This window comes from Globicephala melas, chromosome 17 (assembly GCF_963455315.2).
Source record: "Globicephala melas chromosome 17, mGloMel1.2, whole genome shotgun sequence".
Taxonomy (NCBI): Eukaryota; Metazoa; Chordata; class Mammalia; order Artiodactyla; family Delphinidae; genus Globicephala; species Globicephala melas.
Genome location: NC_083330.1, coordinates 38888733 through 38909330, shown reverse-complemented (window position 1 = coordinate 38909330; position 20598 = coordinate 38888733). Strand labels below are relative to the sequence as shown.

The 20598-nt window shown below is 43.1% G+C and overlaps 1 protein-coding gene across 3 annotated transcripts; it reads left to right on the top strand.

The window, feature by feature from the left end:
• Positions 1 to 1286: 1286 nt before the first annotated feature.
• TP53INP1 (tumor protein p53 inducible nuclear protein 1) lies at positions 1287 to 17717 on the top strand. Of its 3 annotated transcripts, XM_030862921.2 has the most exons (5): positions 1287 to 1465; positions 8022 to 8282; positions 8870 to 9230; positions 11698 to 11735; positions 12842 to 12976. In XM_030862921.2, exons 2-4 carry the CDS (start codon positions 8171 to 8173, stop codon positions 11717 to 11719), a joined length of 495 nt encoding a protein of 164 aa, XP_030718781.1. In that variant the 5' UTR covers positions 1287 to 1465; positions 8022 to 8170; the 3' UTR covers positions 11720 to 11735; positions 12842 to 12976. The 3 variants fall into 3 exon arrangements, with proteins under 3 accessions (XP_030718781.1, XP_030718780.1, XP_060143349.1); XM_030862920.2 differs by lacking the exon at positions 11698 to 11735 and having other exon boundaries at positions 12842 to 17717; XM_060287366.2 differs by lacking the exons at positions 1287 to 1465; positions 11698 to 11735 and adding an exon at positions 6544 to 6807 and having other exon boundaries at positions 12842 to 17717.
• Positions 17718 to 20598: the final 2881 nt, after the last annotated feature.

The window sequence follows — 20598 nt, the reverse complement described above, 5'->3', positions numbered from 1 at the left end:
CAATCCCCCGCACTTTGATTTACACCCTTTAAAACCAGTATTGTTGGAAGCAGACTGACCACAGAATACTTGTGAGGGCCAGAATGTAGAGTCAGATACTTTCAGATACTTAATGTATGATAAACCTGTTGAGGGTCGCTATAAATTTCACCCTAGGTTAGAGAACCGCATCTCAGTCCAAACAAGATCAATCTAAGAGTGGAGACACATCAAAATGACTCCCTTGCCTTTGCCAGACAGTGAATCCATCTATACGGGTACAGAGCTTTGGTTTGGAAAGTATTTTCAAGCCCACTGTCTTACTTTCCTCTCACTATAAATAACCCGGTGAGCAGGTAGGCAGTCGTGTGAATGCCCACAGTTTGTACTGCGTAAACAGCAGAATAGAGGTCATGGGCTCCCTAGGTCACAGGAGAGCCTGGATGCAGCCACGCTCCTAACTCTTCTTCCTCCAGGATGCTCCTCGTCTTCCATAGCAAAGGGCCTCCAAGCTCCTGACGTCTCTGCCTTCAGGTCTGGTCTGATGGCCTCTTCTGCCTCGCCGGCCTCTGGGTTGAATCCTGAGCTTGCAGGCGAGTTCAGTCAGCTCCCAGTGTCAGTTACCACAGCGAGGTGGGGCCTGGCTCCTGGTCTTAAAAAGGAGGTTGGGTGGGCGGCATCCCTGTATCTGGAGCCCAGACTTTCTCTCCTAAGAAGACCAAGAAGTTAAGTGGGCCTGCGTCACAGTCTTTGGCCTCCATCACCCTCCTCAATGCCCTTAATTTTCCTCTCAGAGCAGAAAACACTTTGTGTCCCTTTACGCCCCAAACGCTCGGACCCTCACTTGGCCAAAGGGACAGCTGGGGCCGGGGCTCTTCCTCTCCCCTTCCAGTCCCAGTTCGTCCTCACACTCCAGTGGGTTCCCATTTTTGTTCGCCCCCAGCCCCTCCTCTCCTCTCTCCCAGGCGCCCCAGTACCAGCTCCCACCCCCACCCCCTCTACCCCCGCTTCCGCTCGCCCCTCTTCTATCCCCTCGGCGCCCGGGCTTTGTTGCCCGGGCTTGTTTCTAACTCGAGAGCGTCGCCCGGCTCGGCGCCAGGTCACGTGCGTTAGTGACAACCTCTAGCAGGGCGGCCCCGGGGCCCTCGCGCCGCCGATTGGTGGGCCGGGCCTGGCGCGGCCCCGGGGCGGGGCGGGGCGGGGCGGGGCGGGGCTGCCCAGCGGGCGGGCCCGACGGGCGGGCGCAGCGGCCGATCAGCTGTTCCGAAGCTGCACAACAACAAAAGGAACGAGACGGGCCGGCGGCGGCCAGTGGCGCGGCCACAGGAGGGCTGGACCGGCCCCGCGCCCCGAGCCCCGCGCCCGCCGTCCGGGAGCCGCAGCTACCTCAGCCGACCCGCGCCGCCAGCGCACCGGTTCCCGCCGGTCCCCGCCAAGCCGGGCACCCGCTGCCTTCGCCGCCCGTCCGGCTGCTGGTCGGGCCCACGTAAGTGCGGGCGGGGCCGGCGTCCAGGGCCGCTCGCGCCCGGCCGCCCCGCGGCGTTGCCCGACCCGCGCGCCCTGCCCTCGGGTCGGCCCGCGAGCCGCGGTCAGTGCGCTCCCTGCCTCCGCTGCCTCCGCTCCCTCCGCTCGCCACTGCGGGCCGGCCGTCCACCCGCTCGGCAGACCCTCGTTGGTCCCGGGGTGAGGGCGGAGGCGGCGCCCGGACACGGGCCGGCCAAGCCCCGGCGAGGGGCGGCGGTTGGGTGTTCGGTTTCTGCCTCCTCCCCAGAGTGTGGCCTGTTTTCTTGGCCGCGGCGGGACCTCCTCCTCTCTCTCCTCCTCCTCACTCCCCTCCACTCCTCCTCCTGCCCTCCGCCGTTGGACTGCAGCTGCCCGCTGAGGACTCGGCGTCGGAGCCCCCGGCTCCGGAGGAGCGAGCGCGGCCGCCGCCCCGGGACGCATCCCCCCCAGGCCCGCGGCGCCGCCGCTGCTCCTCCCGCAGCCCTCCCAGCGCAGGGTCGCGCTCGGCAGCGCAGCGGCTCAGTTACCCGGCGCCCGCCGAGTGTCCGCCTGTCCCTTGCATGTTCCTTGACCCTGCTCGATCTTCCACATCACTGTTTGAGGTTGCACGTGTGGAAAGAGCAGTTTCCCTGCCCATCAGAATTAAAACCCTCATCGTTTTGATCACTCGCGCTGATTGGGTGCTTCTCATGTGCCATATACTATGTGAGGACTTTACATGCGTTATCTCAAATTGATTCCCACAGTAACCCTCTGAAGTAGGCTGTATTACGCATAGGAAACCTGAGGGCCCAGAGAGATTGAGTAACTTACTCAAGACTACACGGACAGTTAAAGGGAATTGGTTTTTCTCTTTAAAAAGTTGCAGATGAATTTTACTTAGGGATTCCTTGTTTTTATTGTATTTCCTAATTACACCTGCTCATTATCTTCTATGTTAATTCCAGTTAGAGTAGATTTAGGAAGAGCTCCCCTCCCCCCTTCCATCATTCGGAAAAGAACCTTTTCTGAATACAAAGTAGTTTTGGGAAAGGGGAGTGGAAAGCGACCCATGGGATCATTGAACAGAGGTAATAATGAGGTGCCCCAAGATCTTGAAATCACTTGCTTGGTAATTGAAATATATATTTCATTGCAGATGTGAAAAGCATTAGGAAGCTTTTGCTTTTAAGTCACAGCCACTGTAATCCTGAATTGGCAGCATAATTTTCAAAGGCTCCTGCCTGGAACCAGGACCTTACTAATTTCTATGACTAAGGTCTCGTTTGTTTTTCCATCCTGTCTTTTGTTCTTTTTTGTGAATGCTCCATCGCTTGCTCATAGCTCTCTTGGGAATGGTCCCACTTTCAAAATTTAAGGTTAACAGGCTGTGAATTACCACTTACTGCTGTCTTTGTCCGCTGTCATTCAGCCTTCAGAGCCAACCTGGTGGATCCTGGGGAGAATAACCCCCTTGTAGCCAGTTGAATAGGCTAGGTAGAGTGGAACAAGCAAAGACAACTTTCTTCGCTTGGTTTTAATGCAGTTTAAAATTTATTTAGAATCACTCGAATCAGAATGTTTATTTTTCTAAACTAGTGAGAGAATGATCATTTTGAGGCTGCTTTTTGATGACGATGTGTTAATTTAGCCATTTGATATTTCAAAACTGTCAAGAAGCCACAAGTGTACACATAGTTAGAAGTTAAATCATCAGAGTATTTTTTGTTGTTTTTTTTTAATTTAAAATGTTTTGGAGCCGCCTACTGGCAGCCAAAAGCAACGGAAAAGTGCTGTTCTCTGAAGTTCGTAGAGCCAGAGTTGAGGCTGGAAGGAGCCTGAGAGATCCTGTGCTGGGGTGGGGTGGGGGTGGGGGGGCAGGGGGGAGCAAGGCCCTTGGGACCAGACACACACGCTAACGCTGGCCCTAGCGCTGACCAGCTCTGTCGCTTTTGAGCAAGTTACTTAATTTCTGAGCCTCAGTTTCCTTATTAGTCAAATGGGACAAATAAGTATCTCAAGTCTGTCACATATAAGCATTCAGTAAATTGTAGCTCTAATTTTTTTCTTTTTTTTTTTTTTTTTCCGTATGCGGACCTCTCACTGCTGTGGCCGCTCCCGTTGCGGAGCACAGGCTCCGGACGCACAGGCCCAGTGGCCATGGCCCACGGGCCCAGCTGCTCCGCGGCACGCGGGACCCTCCCGGACCGGGGCACGAACCCCCGTCCCCCGCATCGGCAGGCGGACTCCCAACCACTGCGCCACCAGGGAAGCCCTCTAATTATTATATAAACATTTTGTCGATAAAGACACTCAGACCCAAGGATGCTAAGTGACTTGCTCACAGTCATACAACTGGTTTGAAGTGAACTTGTGGTTAATACTTACTAGGTGCCTGCTGTATGCCTGCTTTTAAGTGATACATACTTAATCCTCACAATGGCACTACCCTGAGAAAACTGAGGCACCGAGAAGTTACTATATATCCTGAGTACACACAGGTTCCGGGGAGCTGAGTCAAGATTCCAAACAAAGCAGGCCAGCTCCAGAGCCATGCGGCCCCTAGGTTGGTTGCTTGTCTCAAAAATGAGAAAATAAATCGCACGAACAAGCTCTTCCAGACTAGTAACTCCTTTTCTGAGTTCTCAAACTAGAATCCTGTACCCCATAAGTATTAAACTCAGCCATCTTTCTCTGCCCACAGAACATTTCTACTCATGAAATATGAAAACATTGATGATAAAAAAAAACATTGATGATAAAATGTTAGGTAATAAAGCGGGATACAAAATTGTGCGTGCATTAGCCTACAATTGTGATAAAAAGAAACTGTGTAGAAGAAAATGTACAATATGTTAACAATGATTGCAACAAAGCATGGAATAATAACTAGTTTCCTTATTTACTTTCCAAACTTTCTAAATGTGGTTTGGTTCATTTTATAATGAAAAAGACATTTTTTAAAAGGGAGGGAATGGAGGTATTTTGAGCCAAGCAGAAGAGGGACAAAGCTGCCTTCTTGAAATGCTGGGGACCAGACACTGTCTCTTTTCTCCACTGGGGTGAGACTGCCAGGCTTGCAGGTGCCCCAGAGAACAGCAGCGCCACCTAACCTAGCCTTCATTCCTCTACCTGTTTCCTAAATTGCAGAGCTGTATTTGTAAATTTGTCCTCTTAGGACACTTGCTTTCTCTGGAATTTTTCACTTTAGTTTTATCATTGTCCTAGAGTTGTGAATACGAAAAAGTCAGTGGTATGTGGTGAGGAGTGAAGTCTGAAGTTCTGCTGTGCCTTTCAGCTCCACATAGAACCAGCCCCATGGAGAGCCTCCATTCCTGGGTGGGAGCCAAGGTCAAGAGTAGCAGTGCCTCGGTAGGGACAGTCTCTGGGTCATTGAGAGGATAGGCCATCAAGACATTAGAAAGATTTTTCTAAAACAGTATTGTCCAATAAAAATATATATGCATGTTTAAATTTTTAAGTAGCCACATTAAAAAGGGGCAAAGAAATAGGTGAAATTAATTTAATTTATATATTTTATTTAACCTAATATATCCCAAATTAAATAAGATTAAAAATTTAGTTTCTCGGTCACACTAGTCACATTTTAAATGTTCATTCACCTAATATCCCTGGCAGCCACCTCACTGAACAATTTTAGTGTATTGGGGTCTCTCCAACAGCTCCTGGTGCTTTGTGACAGCTATAGAAAGCAGGGCCAAAGGAACTTTGCAAAGTTAGACCAACCTCACTTCAGGAAACCGAAAGAAGATTGACTTGTGCCGTCCCATGGAAAGCTCCTCCAGAGACCCCTTTCCTGTGGCAGAGCTGCATGTGTTCCAGGCAAAACCTGGCTTCCATGTTATGGTTTTGAAGCTGCAGCCAGAGGGTGCAGTTTGCAGTTGGGAACTTGCAGCTGCCCAACCATAGTGGCCCCAGCATGTTTTCTGCCTTGTAGTTGCCACTTAAGTGGCCTGGGCCCCAATGACTTACCTCATGTGGCATCACATTTGGGGGAGAAGGGCTCACTCAAGACGAGCAAGGTTTTCCTGTGGGGTGCTCCCTCCCCACCCAGCAGCTCTCACTGGGGCAGGGGCTGAGTCCAGCCCTGTACTCTGGAGAATTGGCATTATTCTCCCAACCGGGTCAGCAGACACAGAATTGTAGTTGGGGCCGATACATGCCTCCATAATTTAAGAGAAATGGGGAAAAGATTTTGAAAATATCTTTTTTCCCTCCTAGCATATATGCTCAAAACCTTCATTTACATATCAGCTCATCGGCTGTTTACTCATGGGATAGATCATCTTTTGGGATATGTCAGGCCAATTACACAGCCCGCTTTTCTTCTAAATTCTCTTACATGGAACAGAAATCTGACTTTGTGTTCTCGTACTAGAGCTCCAGACTCCTGGCCATGTTGCTTCCCAGAAGGGTTTCAGGAAGACTGGTTATGCAAGTGATACTTCCTGTTTACCCGCTTTTCATAATGGATGGCTGAGGATGACAGATTGTGGCCACAGAAGTATTCCAGTGCCGTCTGTGCACACATCTGTAGTACTGCACATGGGCAGTAGCCTGCAGTGTGCACATAAAGAACTGAACCAGGAGCCTCATCAGCTGCAGAGCCGAACTACATTTACAGCTAAAGATGACTGTCTTGAAAGTGAAATGTCAAGAGTCTGAAGTTAGGGATTCAAGACTGACACTCCCTGGATGTGCTCACCCACTCTTATGGTTCCTGTCATCCCCTCTGTGTTGATAACTCTCAAATCTGTGCCCCCAGCAGACACCACGCTCTTGGACTGCAGAGTCCTGTACTCAGCTGCCTTCCAGACATCCCCGGTGTGGGATTTGCAGATTTCCACAATTCCATGTGTCCAGAGTGCACAGCCTGTACCTCTGCAGTGTTCCTCTTCCACTGAACTATCCCACCATCCCCCCAGTTGGTCAGGCCAAAAACCTGGGGCATCCTTGACCTTTCCCTCCCCTTCACTTCTGGCTTACAAGGTCCTGCAGGATCTGGTCCCCGCTTAGCCCCCGAGCCTGCTCTCAGGACCGTCCACCTGGATCTTGAGCCACACCGAAGGCGCCACATTCTCACTTATCTGCACATTTTCACAGTGTTCTTTCTCCTCCTTCCTCCGTTCTTGAGCTTCTCAGCCATTCACGATTGAAGTCATTGATTTCAGGTGTCCTTGCCTGACCTCTGCCTGTGTGGATTTGAGGAGCACTGGTACTTCTCCTCAAGTGGCACTCATCACGCTGGGTTGTTGCACTTGCCGTGGGAGGGCCTTGTCTACTGCTGCCTCCGCTGCACTGAGCGCTCGGCCTGACCCGTAATAGGTGCTCAGCAAATATTTGTGACTAATAGTTGACATTGACTGAGAATCTTGTACCAAGTGCCTTGCTAAGTAGGTTGCCTGCACTATCTCATTTGACAAGAGTAGGATCTGGGAGACTGTGTAGGAGTGGTGATTGGCAAAGTCTGGAGAGACACCAGTTGGCTTCAACCAGGGTGAGAGTGGTGGAGAGAAGTAGGTGGATTCGAGCCAAGTGTGCAGCTAGAGGCAACAGGACTTGCTGGGAGTTTGGATGAGGGGTAGAGCGCGGGGGTAAGGATCAAAGGGAGTCGAGGGTAAGGGCTAGGCTTTTGGCCTGAATAACTGCTGGATGCTGCTGCCTCTCCTTCCTGAGTAGGGGGTGAAGGGCAAGTGTGCCTGAGTATGTTTGTAGGGGAAAATTAAAAGATCTCTTTGCTATTTTGGGGGTTTGATACACCCATCGGGTAGGCAGGCAGAAATGGATATATAAATCTGGAACTCTGGAAGAAGATCAGATGAGGCTGGAGTTCCTCATTTAGAACTCACGGGAACTCCATGAGGTAGAACCACTGCCTCCTGAAATATTGACTTCCTTACTCTTAGGGCATAAACCACAGAGCCAGCATTTGAACCCAGGCACAGTGGTCGTTTCCGGTTCTAGTTGCTGTTCACCTGAGTTTTCTACAGTTTGACTTTCTCCATGCCAGCTGCAGGAATTGTTTTGAAGGTCAAAGTACTTACAGATTTTAAATGTAATTAGGTGTGTTTAACGATCATATGCAAAAACAGAGCGAGAAAGGGTGCCAGGGAAAGGTGAGGGCCTGGCGTGATAGTGGTCACTCACTGGTCTCTACTGCGGGCTTCATTTGGCAGCTTCTGGCCAGTTGACCATGAACACCCAGTCTTTGCTCTACTTACAGAAAAGTAGTATTTCAGTTGACACACGTTGTTCAAATTTATCCCTTATTATGAAAGCACAGGTGTGAAAAAGAACCAACCCCTTCTTTTGCACATTTTGAGATATTTACAGGTTGTGTTTGAGTACTCGATTCATAATGTTTGTAAAAAAGAGATATTGCACATCTTGTGTTTGAAAGAAGGGAAGAGCCATAGCTGTAGGCTAAGGCATGTGCTTTTTTCTAAGGGTGGGGATATGTGTGTGTATTTTAAAACCACATACACGTATTACATAAACGTGCTGATTTGAAATAACCTTCTTTTTCTCTTTTATTTTAGGGATAATGACTCTTCTTGCTTCTCGCCTAAGTTGAATAAGCAACTTGTGCACTTTAATCCCCTGTCAGTGCCATCAGGCTGACAGAAGACAGGTTTTTGAAATCTCAGCTATAAAGACATCCAGCCAAAGTCTCAGTCTTGCCTTAACAATGTTTCAGAGACTGAATAAAATGTTTGTGGGTGAAGTCAATACTTCTTCCAACCAAGAACCAGAATTTAGTGAGAAAGAAGATGATGAATGGATTCTTGTTGACTTCATAGGTAAGGGTGTTCTTAGCCGTTAATCATCACAGCAAAAGTGGAAACTCTTGCATCTAGTTTTTGCATAAGTAAACCAGTAACTCTGAAGGTTTTTAAGCCTTAAAAGTAAATAAACAAGAATTTGTCTGAAAAATTTGCAGGAAGCATTCTGTGCCGGATGATCAGTCAGGGAAATTGTTTGATGTCAGACTTTGCAGTTTTGCAGCTCTTACACCCCGATCAAATCAGAGGCACTTTAATAGAAAATCCTCATACTAGACAAGCAGTAACCCATTTGGCGCATTATGTGTTTCCTCAGCAGAAGAGAAACAGCCTTAAAAACTGTTCCTGCAAAACCAACATAATCCATCCCTACAGTGATACACACCCCCCAACACACACACACACACACGCACACACATACTAGGTGCTGAGAAATTATAATCATTGTGAGTGAATATGAATGGTTTTGTTTCTGACCTAAGTAAAGGGAGGAATGTGAGCATCAGCTAACAGCATCATCTCTTCTTTTTCTGTGCTCTGATGTGATATCAATGTGATACTCCTATCCCGTGGGACTTCAACGACGTGTGTGGACTACGATCTAGACACTTGCACTGGTTTCTCAGCAGCAGAAGACGAGGAAGAAGAAGACATCAGTGAAGAGTCACCTACCGAGCACCCTTCAGTCTTTTCCTGTTTACCCGCGTCTCTCGAGTGCTTAACTGATACAAGTGATTCCTGCTTCCTCCAGTTTGAGTCCTGTCCGATGGAGGAGAGCTGGTTTATCACCCCTCCCCCGTGTTTTACTGCAGGTGGATTAACCACTATCAAGGTGGAAACCAGTCCTATGGAAAACCTTCTCATCGAACACCCCAGCATGTCTGTCTATGCTGTGCATAACCCCTGCCCCAGCCTCAGTGAGGCCCACTGTGGGACTGAGGAATTTCATAACCCAAGCAGTCCCAGGTACGTTGCTCTCTCCACAGACAGTCTGTTTAGTATGCATTTTATTTATTTCTACTACAGTTCAAAGCTGAGTTTTTAGAAGATGCAAAGCAATCTTATAGAGATTCATGAAAGTCTATGCCTAGTGCACAAGGCAGTTGATGGTATGAAAAAACTTATTCCTTTTAGATTTTCAAAAAAGTGAGTTATAGCATGGCCCCAGTCACGTAATGGAGAGCTGTGTCATTTATAAAATCATGCTACTGAATGGGAGGAAAAGACTGGCCTTTCTGCTCAGTATCTTAGAATATAACTCTGGCACTTTATAGACTGGATTATTTGGGGCATCAAATCCGACAAGAATAGTATATCTTAAAATAAATCTCTTATGATCTTCCAAGTAGTCCTAACTAGGTCACGTCAAATGGCGCTGAACCTTAAAACCTGAGGAATCTCAAGCATGAAGTAAAACGGCAGATTTACCAGAACATTTTGCTCGGAGGGTTGTTATCTGCCTTATGGAGGAAAGATTTCATACCCAAACCATGTTTTGCTGTTACACGGGTGTCCCAAGTGCTCTGAAAGGCTCTGTTCGAATGGCAGATAGGTTGAGGGCCTGGAAAGGTTCAGGGAGGGTGCCTGGTCAGTGATGTATTCCAAAACAAACTCACAGTCTGTGGCCTTCATTCAGAGACTATACTCAAGATCGCTCCCACCCACTAAAATAAAACCCATGGCCACGTTAATTAGCTCAAAGTCCAGCTAGTCCGTGATGCATGTTAGTGGAAGGTTTCCTATGGTAATAAAGTATTTGCAGGATGCTGGTACTGACTTAGTTCCCTTAGTACCTGTCAAGGGAACAGGTGAATTGTGGTTCGTGCTGTCATCCAAAAGGCCTCTTTTGGGATTGTCCAGCCTCCAACTCTACTAACTAGACCACTGTATATATCTTCTATTTCCTGTTTGCCAAATATAAACAAAAGCCCAGGCAGCTCCTTAATTTGTTAACTTTACCAGAGTTTGCTGCACTCTCAAGTCTCAATATTGTAGATGATCTTGAATGAGGATAAACATACACTTGTACCAAATTGAAAAACAATTTGCTTATATAGTTAACCCAGGCTTTATACTGGGTAAGATCTTTGATGGGAAATGTTACTTTAACTGGCACTGTATTCCACACTATAAATTTATCAAGAGGTTAATGTTTCAGGCATTCCAACAAAAGTTTAAAATATAATTTTTTGGAAGTGGTATTGATTTAATTGCTTTACAGTTGATGCAAATTAATTTCTTCAGTTCTTAGAAATTTTTTCCACCCTGATTTTGATCTCATCTTTGAGGAATTCCACTTGAGAATTTACCGTGATTAATAGCCCCTTTAAATTAGTAACATTTGTATATTTACGTTTCAGTATTTTGTTTTAATTGTGTGTGTATACATATATGTATTCAGCAGCTTTGTGGACAACTTATTATAGAAGCAGTACATAGGCACTACAGAAAATTAGAAAATGCAAAAAAATTTTAAATGACGTTCTCACTACCAAGAGATGAATACTGTTAAGACTCTAGGTCATATCCTTCCAGATTGTTTTTTCTGAATGTGCCCATGCACAGGTACATACACCATTTTAACCTAAGTGGCATCAAGCTGTATGTACTATTTTATAATCTGCTTCCTTAGGCAATGATCTCTACCTTTTTTTCCAGTAAAATTTTACTTCGTCAACTACACAGACCATTCTCAGATTTGCCCGCTAGAGTCCAGAATATTTCATCTGGTTTGTCCAAACCAGCATCCAGTTCAGGACCTTGCACTGCATCTGGTTATGTGTTTGCAGTTTTGATGCAGTGAGAATGTTCATTTTTTTATATCTTGTTTGTTACTGTATCTCGTTATATGTTTTGATATAATGTTGATATAACACATAGGGTAGTTAAACATAAAGGATCAAATGAACACAATTTTATATGAATTCTTTTTGAACATAAGAAAGTACTGCAAATTATTATAGTTTTATAATAATTAAAATTTTTTTAACATCTTTATATTTGGATTTGAAATTCTTATAAGAAAGGCCCACTAAATCAAGATAGAGATAAGATGTCACCAAAATTAGGAGGATGGCTCTGTAGTAAATATTTGTATTTTCTGAGCAAGAAATAAATCATATATCTTTCAAAAGTTAGATTGTTTCCATCCTGTCTGTCCTTGAAGAGATTACCATAAAGCACATAAAAGTAAGGTGCTTCATAATTAAAGATGGGCTTCAGAGTATGTACTTTATTGCATTTTAGCCTTTATAAATATTGTTTGTGAAGGTTTATGTGCTATCATAATCTTGAATTAAGTAATACATGTGCCTTTAATGACCCATAGTAAACCAGTTATAATAAAGAAAAGTTGACCACATACTAATAGTAAAATTAAATAGCATTTTAAACCTTACTAGTGATTTAATAGTTCACCATTTAACATTTGTAGGGCCAGGAAAAGCTGCTTATAAGACTCACTGGCACAGAGTAAGTATATTCCCTTTGAGACTGTGTGATATGTGTATCAGTCTGAGCAGGGAGGCGAAGGACTCGAGGCACCCACCTTTTAGAAACCACTGTCTTTATTTTCACTGCTCTCTATTAGTTTCTTAATGTGACCTGCTTTAATTCTACCATTTAATAAAAACAATATATTAAAAGATCATTGTGTTTTCCTCTAGTGGTTATAGGCAGAATATATAACTGCCTTTCCTGTGTAAAATAACCCTTAAAAATCTTGAAGTTCTTCATTATGTGTAAATATAGTTTAGATCTATTGATTAGCTTTTAATATAGAAAACATATAATAATTATGTGGTTTGTAGCCATATTTTAAGATTGTGTTCTCCCTAAGGGTTTTTATAACATTGCTATGCAAATGCCATTACAAAATGTGCCCAGTTGTGATATAAATTTAAAACTTAGAATTGTTTTCTGTAATAAGCAGGTAGCTTCTTACTGAGAATTTTAAATGAGTAGAATTTCCTTATGCATGTTTCTAGTAAATACAGATTTAAAGCCTGTTACCTAGAACATTTTACTTATAGACAGAAAACATCTGTGAAGGTGCTGTTGGCGCAGTGCATCAGTATCAACCCTGCCTCATAACCATGGTCTTTGGAATGTGACCTATGTTGGAATATTGGTTGAGTCAGTTAGTAATTGTGACCTTAACGTCTCTGAGCCTGAGTTTTTTGATCAGTAAAATCTGGGAGTTAATACAGTTTCCTTTTAAGGTTGTAGTGAGAATTAAAACACATGTTAGTTCCCCTCCTAGGAAGCTTATATAAATGTGTTTGTGTATAACTGAAATTCACTCAAAGCGTAAAGCATTTTTTAAAAAATACAGCCCACTTAATTAACCACCTGTGGGTTCTATGGCGTATTTCGATTGAAAGTTGGCTTCTCCTTTCTACCATTATCAGTCAGTGTGGTCACTGACTGATATAAGCTTGTCTGTCAGCCATGAGACACTAAGCTCTCATTCAACCATAAACAAATTAGTGTCGCAAATTGAGTTGCCAGGTAGCTTTTGCAGTCTCATTAATAACATACTCTGTTGCTTAATACATCCCCATTTTTTTCTGTTTCAGAGTGGAAGCTCAGAGTGAAATGGGGCAGCACATTCATTGCTATGTTGCAGCTCTCGCTGCTCATACAGCTTTTCTGGAGCAACCCAAGAGCTTTCGCCCTTCCCAGTGGATAAAAGAACACAGTGAAAGACAGTCTCTGAACAGAAATAGCCTTCGTCGCCAAAATCTTACCAGGGATTGCCACTCTCGGCAAATCAAGCACAATGGCTGGGCTGTCCATCAGCCCTGCCCACGTCAGTACAATTACTAAGAATTTCAAGTGTGTTTGGTTGGTTTCTCTTGGCTTGTGCATATGTGTGTGCATGTGTGTGTATGGACGATGAATGTGCTGTCTCTTTACAGACAACTGATGACCAATCACACAGTTTTATCGGTATGTTTAGACACTATCTTGAAGACCAGATTTACATGCTGTGTATCACGTAATGCCTTGCTCTTAACATTTACTTTTTTGTAAATCTTTTCAGAATATTTTTGGAAACATATCAATACAGTTACAGTGTTTAGTGTTTGGGAATGTCTTTAAATCTATTACGGTGTACACAAGTTAGCAATTTAAAGAGATTTCTTCCCAAGTACGAGAATAGGCACCTTTCAATTTCATTTTATTTGGTATTAATCAATCTTTTGAGTAAGCAGAAATTTATTCTCAGGGTCAGCCGTACACTTTATTGACCAGTACTTGATAATCTTTTCTGTATATAGCGAATACATTTTTACACACTAACACGAGCATTAACAAGTGATGTGGTTGCCGCAGATATAATGGAATTATGGCTGAACTTTCTTTTGGAAGAAAACTTGATATATTTCTGTGTGTATGGGTTTTTTATTTCCCAGATTAGCCATACAGTTCATTTTGGAATTCAGGTACATTAAGTGTTAGCGAACAGTACATTCAGTGATTCCGATGTGACTGTGTGACATGGTACAGACATTACAGGCATCGTGGGACAACAGCACTCGTCTCACATGCAGAGGGATTAAATTAGACCTGTGAAATTATATTTGAAAAAATGTGTGTCCATAACTAACCCATTGGTCTACTGTTTAAGTTGTTTGGATTCTTTCCTGCCAGCTCTGGCTACTCGCCACCTCACATCAGCTGTAAATTCAGAAGTACTTGTCCTAGCACTTGAGTGACTTCCTATTTATATGTGCCCAAGGGAAGAGAGAGGCTTTATATTTCTGATGCAGTGATAGATCCTCTGCCACGGAGACTATCCTGCCGAGTGGCAAGCAAGGGTGAAGGGGATCCCTGGTGACATCTCTTCATAGCATCTAAATGAAGGGTGACAGGTTGGCTTCCTTGAGTTTTCATATTTTTGTTTTAACTCGGGCTTCGGGCAAAATCTTTAACCACTTTGGCCTCTGTTTCCTCCACCAGTGGGGGAGCAGTGGTACGTTCCGCCCTCACAGTTGTTGGGAGGACTGTATACTGACTTGAAGTGGGACTGCCGAGAACTGATCCTTGCGTGAAATTCCAGGGGCCTCTCTGCCGAGACTGGTGATGGGGGTGGGGCTGCGGCAACTCCTCTGCCACAGCTGCTCCTCAGAGGCCATGCTAATAAAGCCGGGGCGGGGCTTCTTTCACACAGAGGCCAGTTCACTCAGCGCAGAGGAAATCGATTTCCTTACCTCTAGCCACTCACTTTTATTTTTTAGCAGCTGTAATGGGTTTCGCTGAGCCATCTGCACTCTTCACCAGCTCCCTCTGAAATTAAGTTCAACGTATTTACAATCCAAAGCACATTCTACATAGACAGAGCAGTACAATCACCTTCATAATCAAATAGCTTATTTTTCCATCTCCTCTGCAACCCTAATTAAATAAGTACACCGCTATACAGTGTTGTCAAGGGCAAAAGCAGCATATAGTTATATGAAGTATTAGTATATTCTTCAGTAACCCTGTAGCAGTTGGATGCAGGGAACCATGGGAGATTTTTTTTGAGCGAAGAGCTGTGCTCTTTTCTGACTAGACTGCGGTATGTGGAGTCGGGAGAGGTTCAAATAGCTTAGTTAGGTGGTGGTGGTAGGTTGTTCGTCCACTGGCTGTGCTGAAGGGCCAGGAATGTCTCTTTAGAACAAGAGTCTAGATCCCCCTTCCCTCCTTAGTCCCCTTCCATTTCAGCTACCCCTTTATTTATTTGTTTTCTAATAAGAGGCCAAGTCTGTAAACTTTTGTCAAACTGAGCTAGAAGTTATTTTGTTACTACTTGTGTTTACCAGAGTTGGGAGATAAGGTAGAGTTTTCATGGAGGTGTGTATGGTTTCTACCGTGACTGTTAAAGGGCCGTATGTTGCTAACTTGAGCATAGATGTAAGCCTCTGAATACATGGGGGTCTCTTTTTTCATATATTAAATGCAAGTTGTTAGTACCTCACGAGTTAAAGAAGTTCAGCCATGAGAATTTGTTTGGCAGCATGAACAGATCTGTATATAAAACTGCAATGGTCTTTTTTTTACTATTATTTTTTCAGATTTCCTAATACCTTAAATACATTTACATCTCTATCAGTTACTGACTTTTTGTTTGCCTTATTTGGGCCAAGTTTTTTTATGCTTTGTACCTGGAAAACAAATGATTTCAGTCTTTGCGATGTTTTTTCAGTGTAAGGGTTACCACACACCATCCGTGATATCATACTGTCGTTTCTGTATCAGTATCTAAGGTTTCTGTCTAAAATTGGCACATGTAAGCATTAAAGAAAGTGGTTATATAATGCAGTTGAAGTTCTTGGTCATTAGATGTTTGTTAGGGATCTACTGTGTGCGAGACATTAAGACCAATAATAACAGAGAGTGATGTTGACTGTTTTCTTTGAAACATGGCTGAAATGCAGCTTATTATAAGAAGTTTATTATTTTTGCTATTGTAAATATTAGTGGTTTACAATGTGCTTTAGTGCATATTCCTTAAACATTTAAGCAGTGAGAAATAAGACCCCTTTGAATTTAGTGCTCTGTTTCTAAACTGATAATATAGAATGTTACTTGGAAAAAGTCTGGAATATGTGGTGCACACAGCAGTGTTTCATGAACGAGTTTCTTAGTTTTTATAATGCACCATGTTTCTCAAAGTTTGTGTTTTTTGTTAATAAAACATTTTATAATGTATATCCTATGCTTATTACTTTTCCTTCTTCACTTAGTTTGATTACGTACTGCACCGTAAGTTGAAGATTAACCACCCGTTATTTATCTTCTGTGGCAATTTATAATATATGTTTGGGTGGGTGGGGAATTTTTGGCAGAAGGTGCAAAGTGATTGGATTTTTTACTTACTGTTCCAGGGAGCTTTTTTAACATTCATTTCCTGTGCATGTTTTCAGTTCCCATGCAAACTGTTCCTGTTTACGTACCTTCCATGTTGTATCAGTACTTTGATTCTAGTGAGATGACAGTTTACTTAAAACTTGAGAGGGCCATTCAGCATTGCCTAATGTTTTTACTTCTCAAATCTGTGTAGTACACTGGTTTGTAATCTCTATGTCTTCCTTGAATCTGGGTGTCTTTGCTATTTCTCTTCCTCCTCAAGGAAATATATTGTCTTCTATACTCTTTAAGAAAAGAGAGCAAAGAAGGGTATCTTTCTTATTCTCATTTTCTTTGAGTTGGAAACAAACAAACAAAAAAATTGAAGGACTCCAACTAGAAGATAGACATTTAAATTTAAATAGCTTAGTGGAGAAAGTTTAAGAGTTTCCAAGTATTAGTTTTTGTTTTTAGAATCAGTTAAGAGACTGCTCCTTGTACTGGAGATACTAGCATATGTTTGTAATGTTACCTTAAAATTATCTTTTTATTTTATAAGTCCCATACATACTGGTTAAATTCTTTAAAAAGTTGGGCTACTATCATGGACACGTTCACTGCCATGGGCCCTGTTGATTATTATAAATGGCGTCCTTATCTACTTAATGCTTAAAGTTTTATATAAAATGCTTTATTTAGAAAACATATAGTGGTGTCAGCCTTGCCATGTACCAATTTCACTTGAAATGTGACACCAATTAGTGGTTTGGGGTGGAGAAAGAGGTCCTGGAAAGCATACAGATATCTTTTCCTATTTGCAACAGTATCCTTTATGTGGGAGGAGAAGTTACTATTCCAAGGAAGGCAGCTTAAGGGGATATTCTTTTGTGTGTCACTGAGAATTTTCCTTAAAACATTTTTTTAAATTGTATCATTGTTAAATGCCCAATTTTGCTCAGTATTTGCCTGAACTTTTAGTATTTGTTTTCTAGGAGGACTTCTAAAAACCAAACCAGTACTTGGGGAGGTTGGATGTGTGTGTTTCCAGGCTTGCTGTGTATGAGTGGTTTTGCTTGCTTTTTGGTTGTGTTTTCCTCCAGAGGTGTGGAACCTTAATCAGTAATTGTGTGTGTGTGTTTTAAGTGGCTTTGGTTTTTTGTTTTTGTTTTTTTCTCAAGTAAAATTGTGAACACATTTGCTTTTCAAGGGCAGGGCATCAGTTCTAGAGACTGAAGAGTATTTGTAGGTTGTACTATGTGCCTTCTTGATGTGTTTCTGGACACAATTTTTTTTCGACAACTTGAAAACTCAAAAGGGACATTTGATTAGGTTATATACTGTACATCAATCTATGCACAAATGGCAGCTTGTTTTCTTGAGCCACTGTCTAAATATTTTTTTTCTGTTTTTATAGAAGGTTTTTATACTGATTAGTTCATAGGTTGTCAGTTTTCTACACAGACTAAACAATACAGCACTTTGCCAAAAATAAGTGTAGCATTGCTTAAACATTGTGTATTAACACCAGTTCTTTGTAATTGGGTTCAGTGGTGTATTTTGCACTACCTGGAGTTATGGATTTTAATCTGTCAGTAAATAAAATGTGCTTTAACTTCACATTTGTCAGATTCTCTTATTTTTGTCTTTATGGTCATTAGTCTTAAAACTACATACAGCTTAGTTAAAATACTTGCTTTTTAGTTTTACTTGTCCAAAAGATTTATTTAATATGCACTTTAAATACTTTTTTTAAACTAATTTTTATTGGAGTATATTTGATTTACAGTGTTGTGTTAGTTCCTGCTGTACAGCACTTAAAATATTTTTTTAAACTTGCATAAATTAGCATATTAACATTTTTCATCTAAAATGAATAATCATTTACGTGAACATGAATTTGAGGATGACCCGCAGCCAGAACCTTTTCCCTCCAGCCAATCTGTATTAAAAAACAAATATAGAGGGGCTTCCCTGGTGGCGCAGTGGTTGAGAGTCCGCCTGCCGATGCAGGGGACACGGGTTCGTGCCCCGGTCCGGGAAGATCCCACATGCCGCGGAGCGGCTGGGCCCGTGAGCCATGGCCGCTGAGCCTGCGTGTCCGGAGCCTGTGCTCCGCAACAGGAGAGGCCACAGCAGTGAGAGGCCCGCGTACCGCAAAAAACAACAACAACAAAAAAAACAAATATAGAATTTAATACACTGGTTCTTAGCCTTTTTAAAGCAAGCTTGGTGAATTCTTAATAGTTCCTCTCTCCTCTTCCAGATAAACGCAGACACAATCTTACATAAACATTTCAGGACAATATGGACATCCCTGAGGTCCACTTATACCCCCTATTGTGGCACTGTAGTGTTTTTTGGTTTTTTTGTTTGTTTGATAGTTTTTGCCACACCACTCGGCTTGTGGGATCTTAGTTCCTCGACTAGGGATTGAGCCTGGGCCGGGACAGTGAAAGCGCCGAGTCCTAACCACTGGACAGCCAGGGAATTCCTGTGGCACTGTAGTTTAAATAGGCCAGTAAACATTCAGAATACTTGAATAGGAAGCACAAAGAATAACTCCTATATTAATGGATCCTTGGGGAAGAGAAGCATTCTAGAACTATAGCTTATGATTTCAAGACATTTTTATCATCTCTTGAGACTCTCAGCTGAGAAGAAAAGATTGGGGGCAGGGGTGAAGAAGAGGGGTCACTCCAAAGATGAAAAATAAGGTCATGAAAGTTGTCTTGGGAAGGAGCAGCTTGAAATGAAAGAGCCTAACCTGGAGTGGCAGGTGAATGGTTGTTGCTGAGAAGAGTGTTTTAAAAGGTCCACTTACAAGGTGGCTGGAATGTCAAAGGAATCTATTAGCAGCTCCATCACATCTCAAGGGCAGTGACTGCGAGGAATCTAACGTAGATGAGTCAGAAGCAACGGTGGCTTGTGGGGGATGGGTATGTTGGGGTTTCACAGCTTGACCTATGGCCTAAGATTATCTGCTCCTTTGTTTGAATCTGTACTGACCAGAAGAATATTCACTGTCTGTAAAATATTAGGAACCACCAGATGTTTACACACAGGAGAATAGTTGAAAATACTGTGGTTCATTGCACAATGGAGGTCAATGCACATCAATAAAAAAAAAAAAAGAACAAGATCTGTGAACTGATTTGGAGTGATTTCTGAGGCTCTGAAGTGTAAAAAAGCAAAGTGCAAATGAGTATCTAGAGTAAGATACCCTCCATGCAAGAAAGAAGAGGTAAGAAAACACGCATGTATCTGCTCATTTGTACAAAACGTAGGAAGAATAAACCAGAAATGAAATCTTCAGAGGGCAGGTAAAACAGGTTCATGGGGGTGAGGAAGGAGGAATACTTCTGAGTATCACTTTTGTATAGCTTTGGCTTTTAGAACCATAGTAATGCTTCCAACACCTCCCAAAATAAAAAATGAAAATCAACCAGGGTGTGTGTGGGTGAAGGAGGAACCCCAAATAGGAACCAATTACAACTGGACCTATTACAAATGATAACATAACCACACTAAAGGGAACTGGGACGAAAAGAATTAAGTAACTGGAAATTAGTATTTTGACTGGGTACCATAAGGCTAAGATGAACTGTGCACAAATAATCTAGTAGTAATCTGTTGCTCACAGAGGTATGAGTTAATAATTCTGTCATTTTGTATAATGTCATTGTGTATATTAGGACTGAACACACCCCATGAGGCAGACACACCCTAAAGTGACCCCTAGTGAGTCACAGCTTCTGTAATGCCTTTTCCTTCAGTGAAGGCTGAACCAGTGCAGTGGTTGCTTCTAACCAGTAGAATATGGCAAAGGTGAAGGGACTTTGCAGATGTAATTACAGTCCCTAATCAGCTGATTTGAAGATGAAAATAGTCTCCTGGATGGGACTGACCAATCAGGCAAGCCCTTTGAAAGAGAGTCTAGAGGTCATGGACTTGAAGCTCTCTTTCCATTGCTGGGCTTGAAAAAGCAAGCTGCTAGGAATTCTATAGCCACAAAGAAATGAATCTGCCAGCAACCCAAGGGAGCATGGAGACAGATCCCTCCTCAGTCAAGCCTCCAGATGAGAAGGCAGCACAGAACCTAGTACGCTGTGCCAGACTTCTGACCTACAGAAACTGAAATAATAAGCGGATGTTGTTCTTAGCCACTGACTTTGTGGTAACTTATTATGAAGCACAGAAAATGCATGAAACTGTTGGAGAAAGAAGTTACAACTAAGGAAATGGGGACGACTAGAATGAGCTTTAATGGTGTTAAAATGGAATGGAAGGTGTCAGGGTGAACTCATTTTTCATAGATGTACAGATAAATATAGAAATAAACACAGATGTGTATGTGTGCTAATGTACACACACACACACACACACACACACACAAACACTTCCTTGAGAGGGCCCCTGAGAGTAGCTATGATAACACCTAGCACCCAGAACTTGGTTCCTATACTCTTTCTCCAATAAGAGAAATCAGAGCTCCTTGAAG

What these genes read in the sequence shown, in the direction of transcription:
- TP53INP1 (XM_030862920.2), top strand. Translation starts at nt 8,171, where the DNA reads ATGTTTCAGAGACTGAATAAAATGTTTGTGGGTGAAGTCAATACTTCT. An exon ending in GATTCTTGTTGACTTCATAG is followed by an intron (nt 8,283 to 8,869) that starts GTAAGGGTGTTC and finishes ACTACGATCTAG; the next exon opens with ACACTTGCACTGGTTTCTCA. An exon ending in CATAACCCAAGCAGTCCCAG is followed by an intron (nt 9,231 to 12,841) that starts GTACGTTGCTCT and finishes TTTCTGTTTCAG; the next exon opens with AGTGGAAGCTCAGAGTGAAA.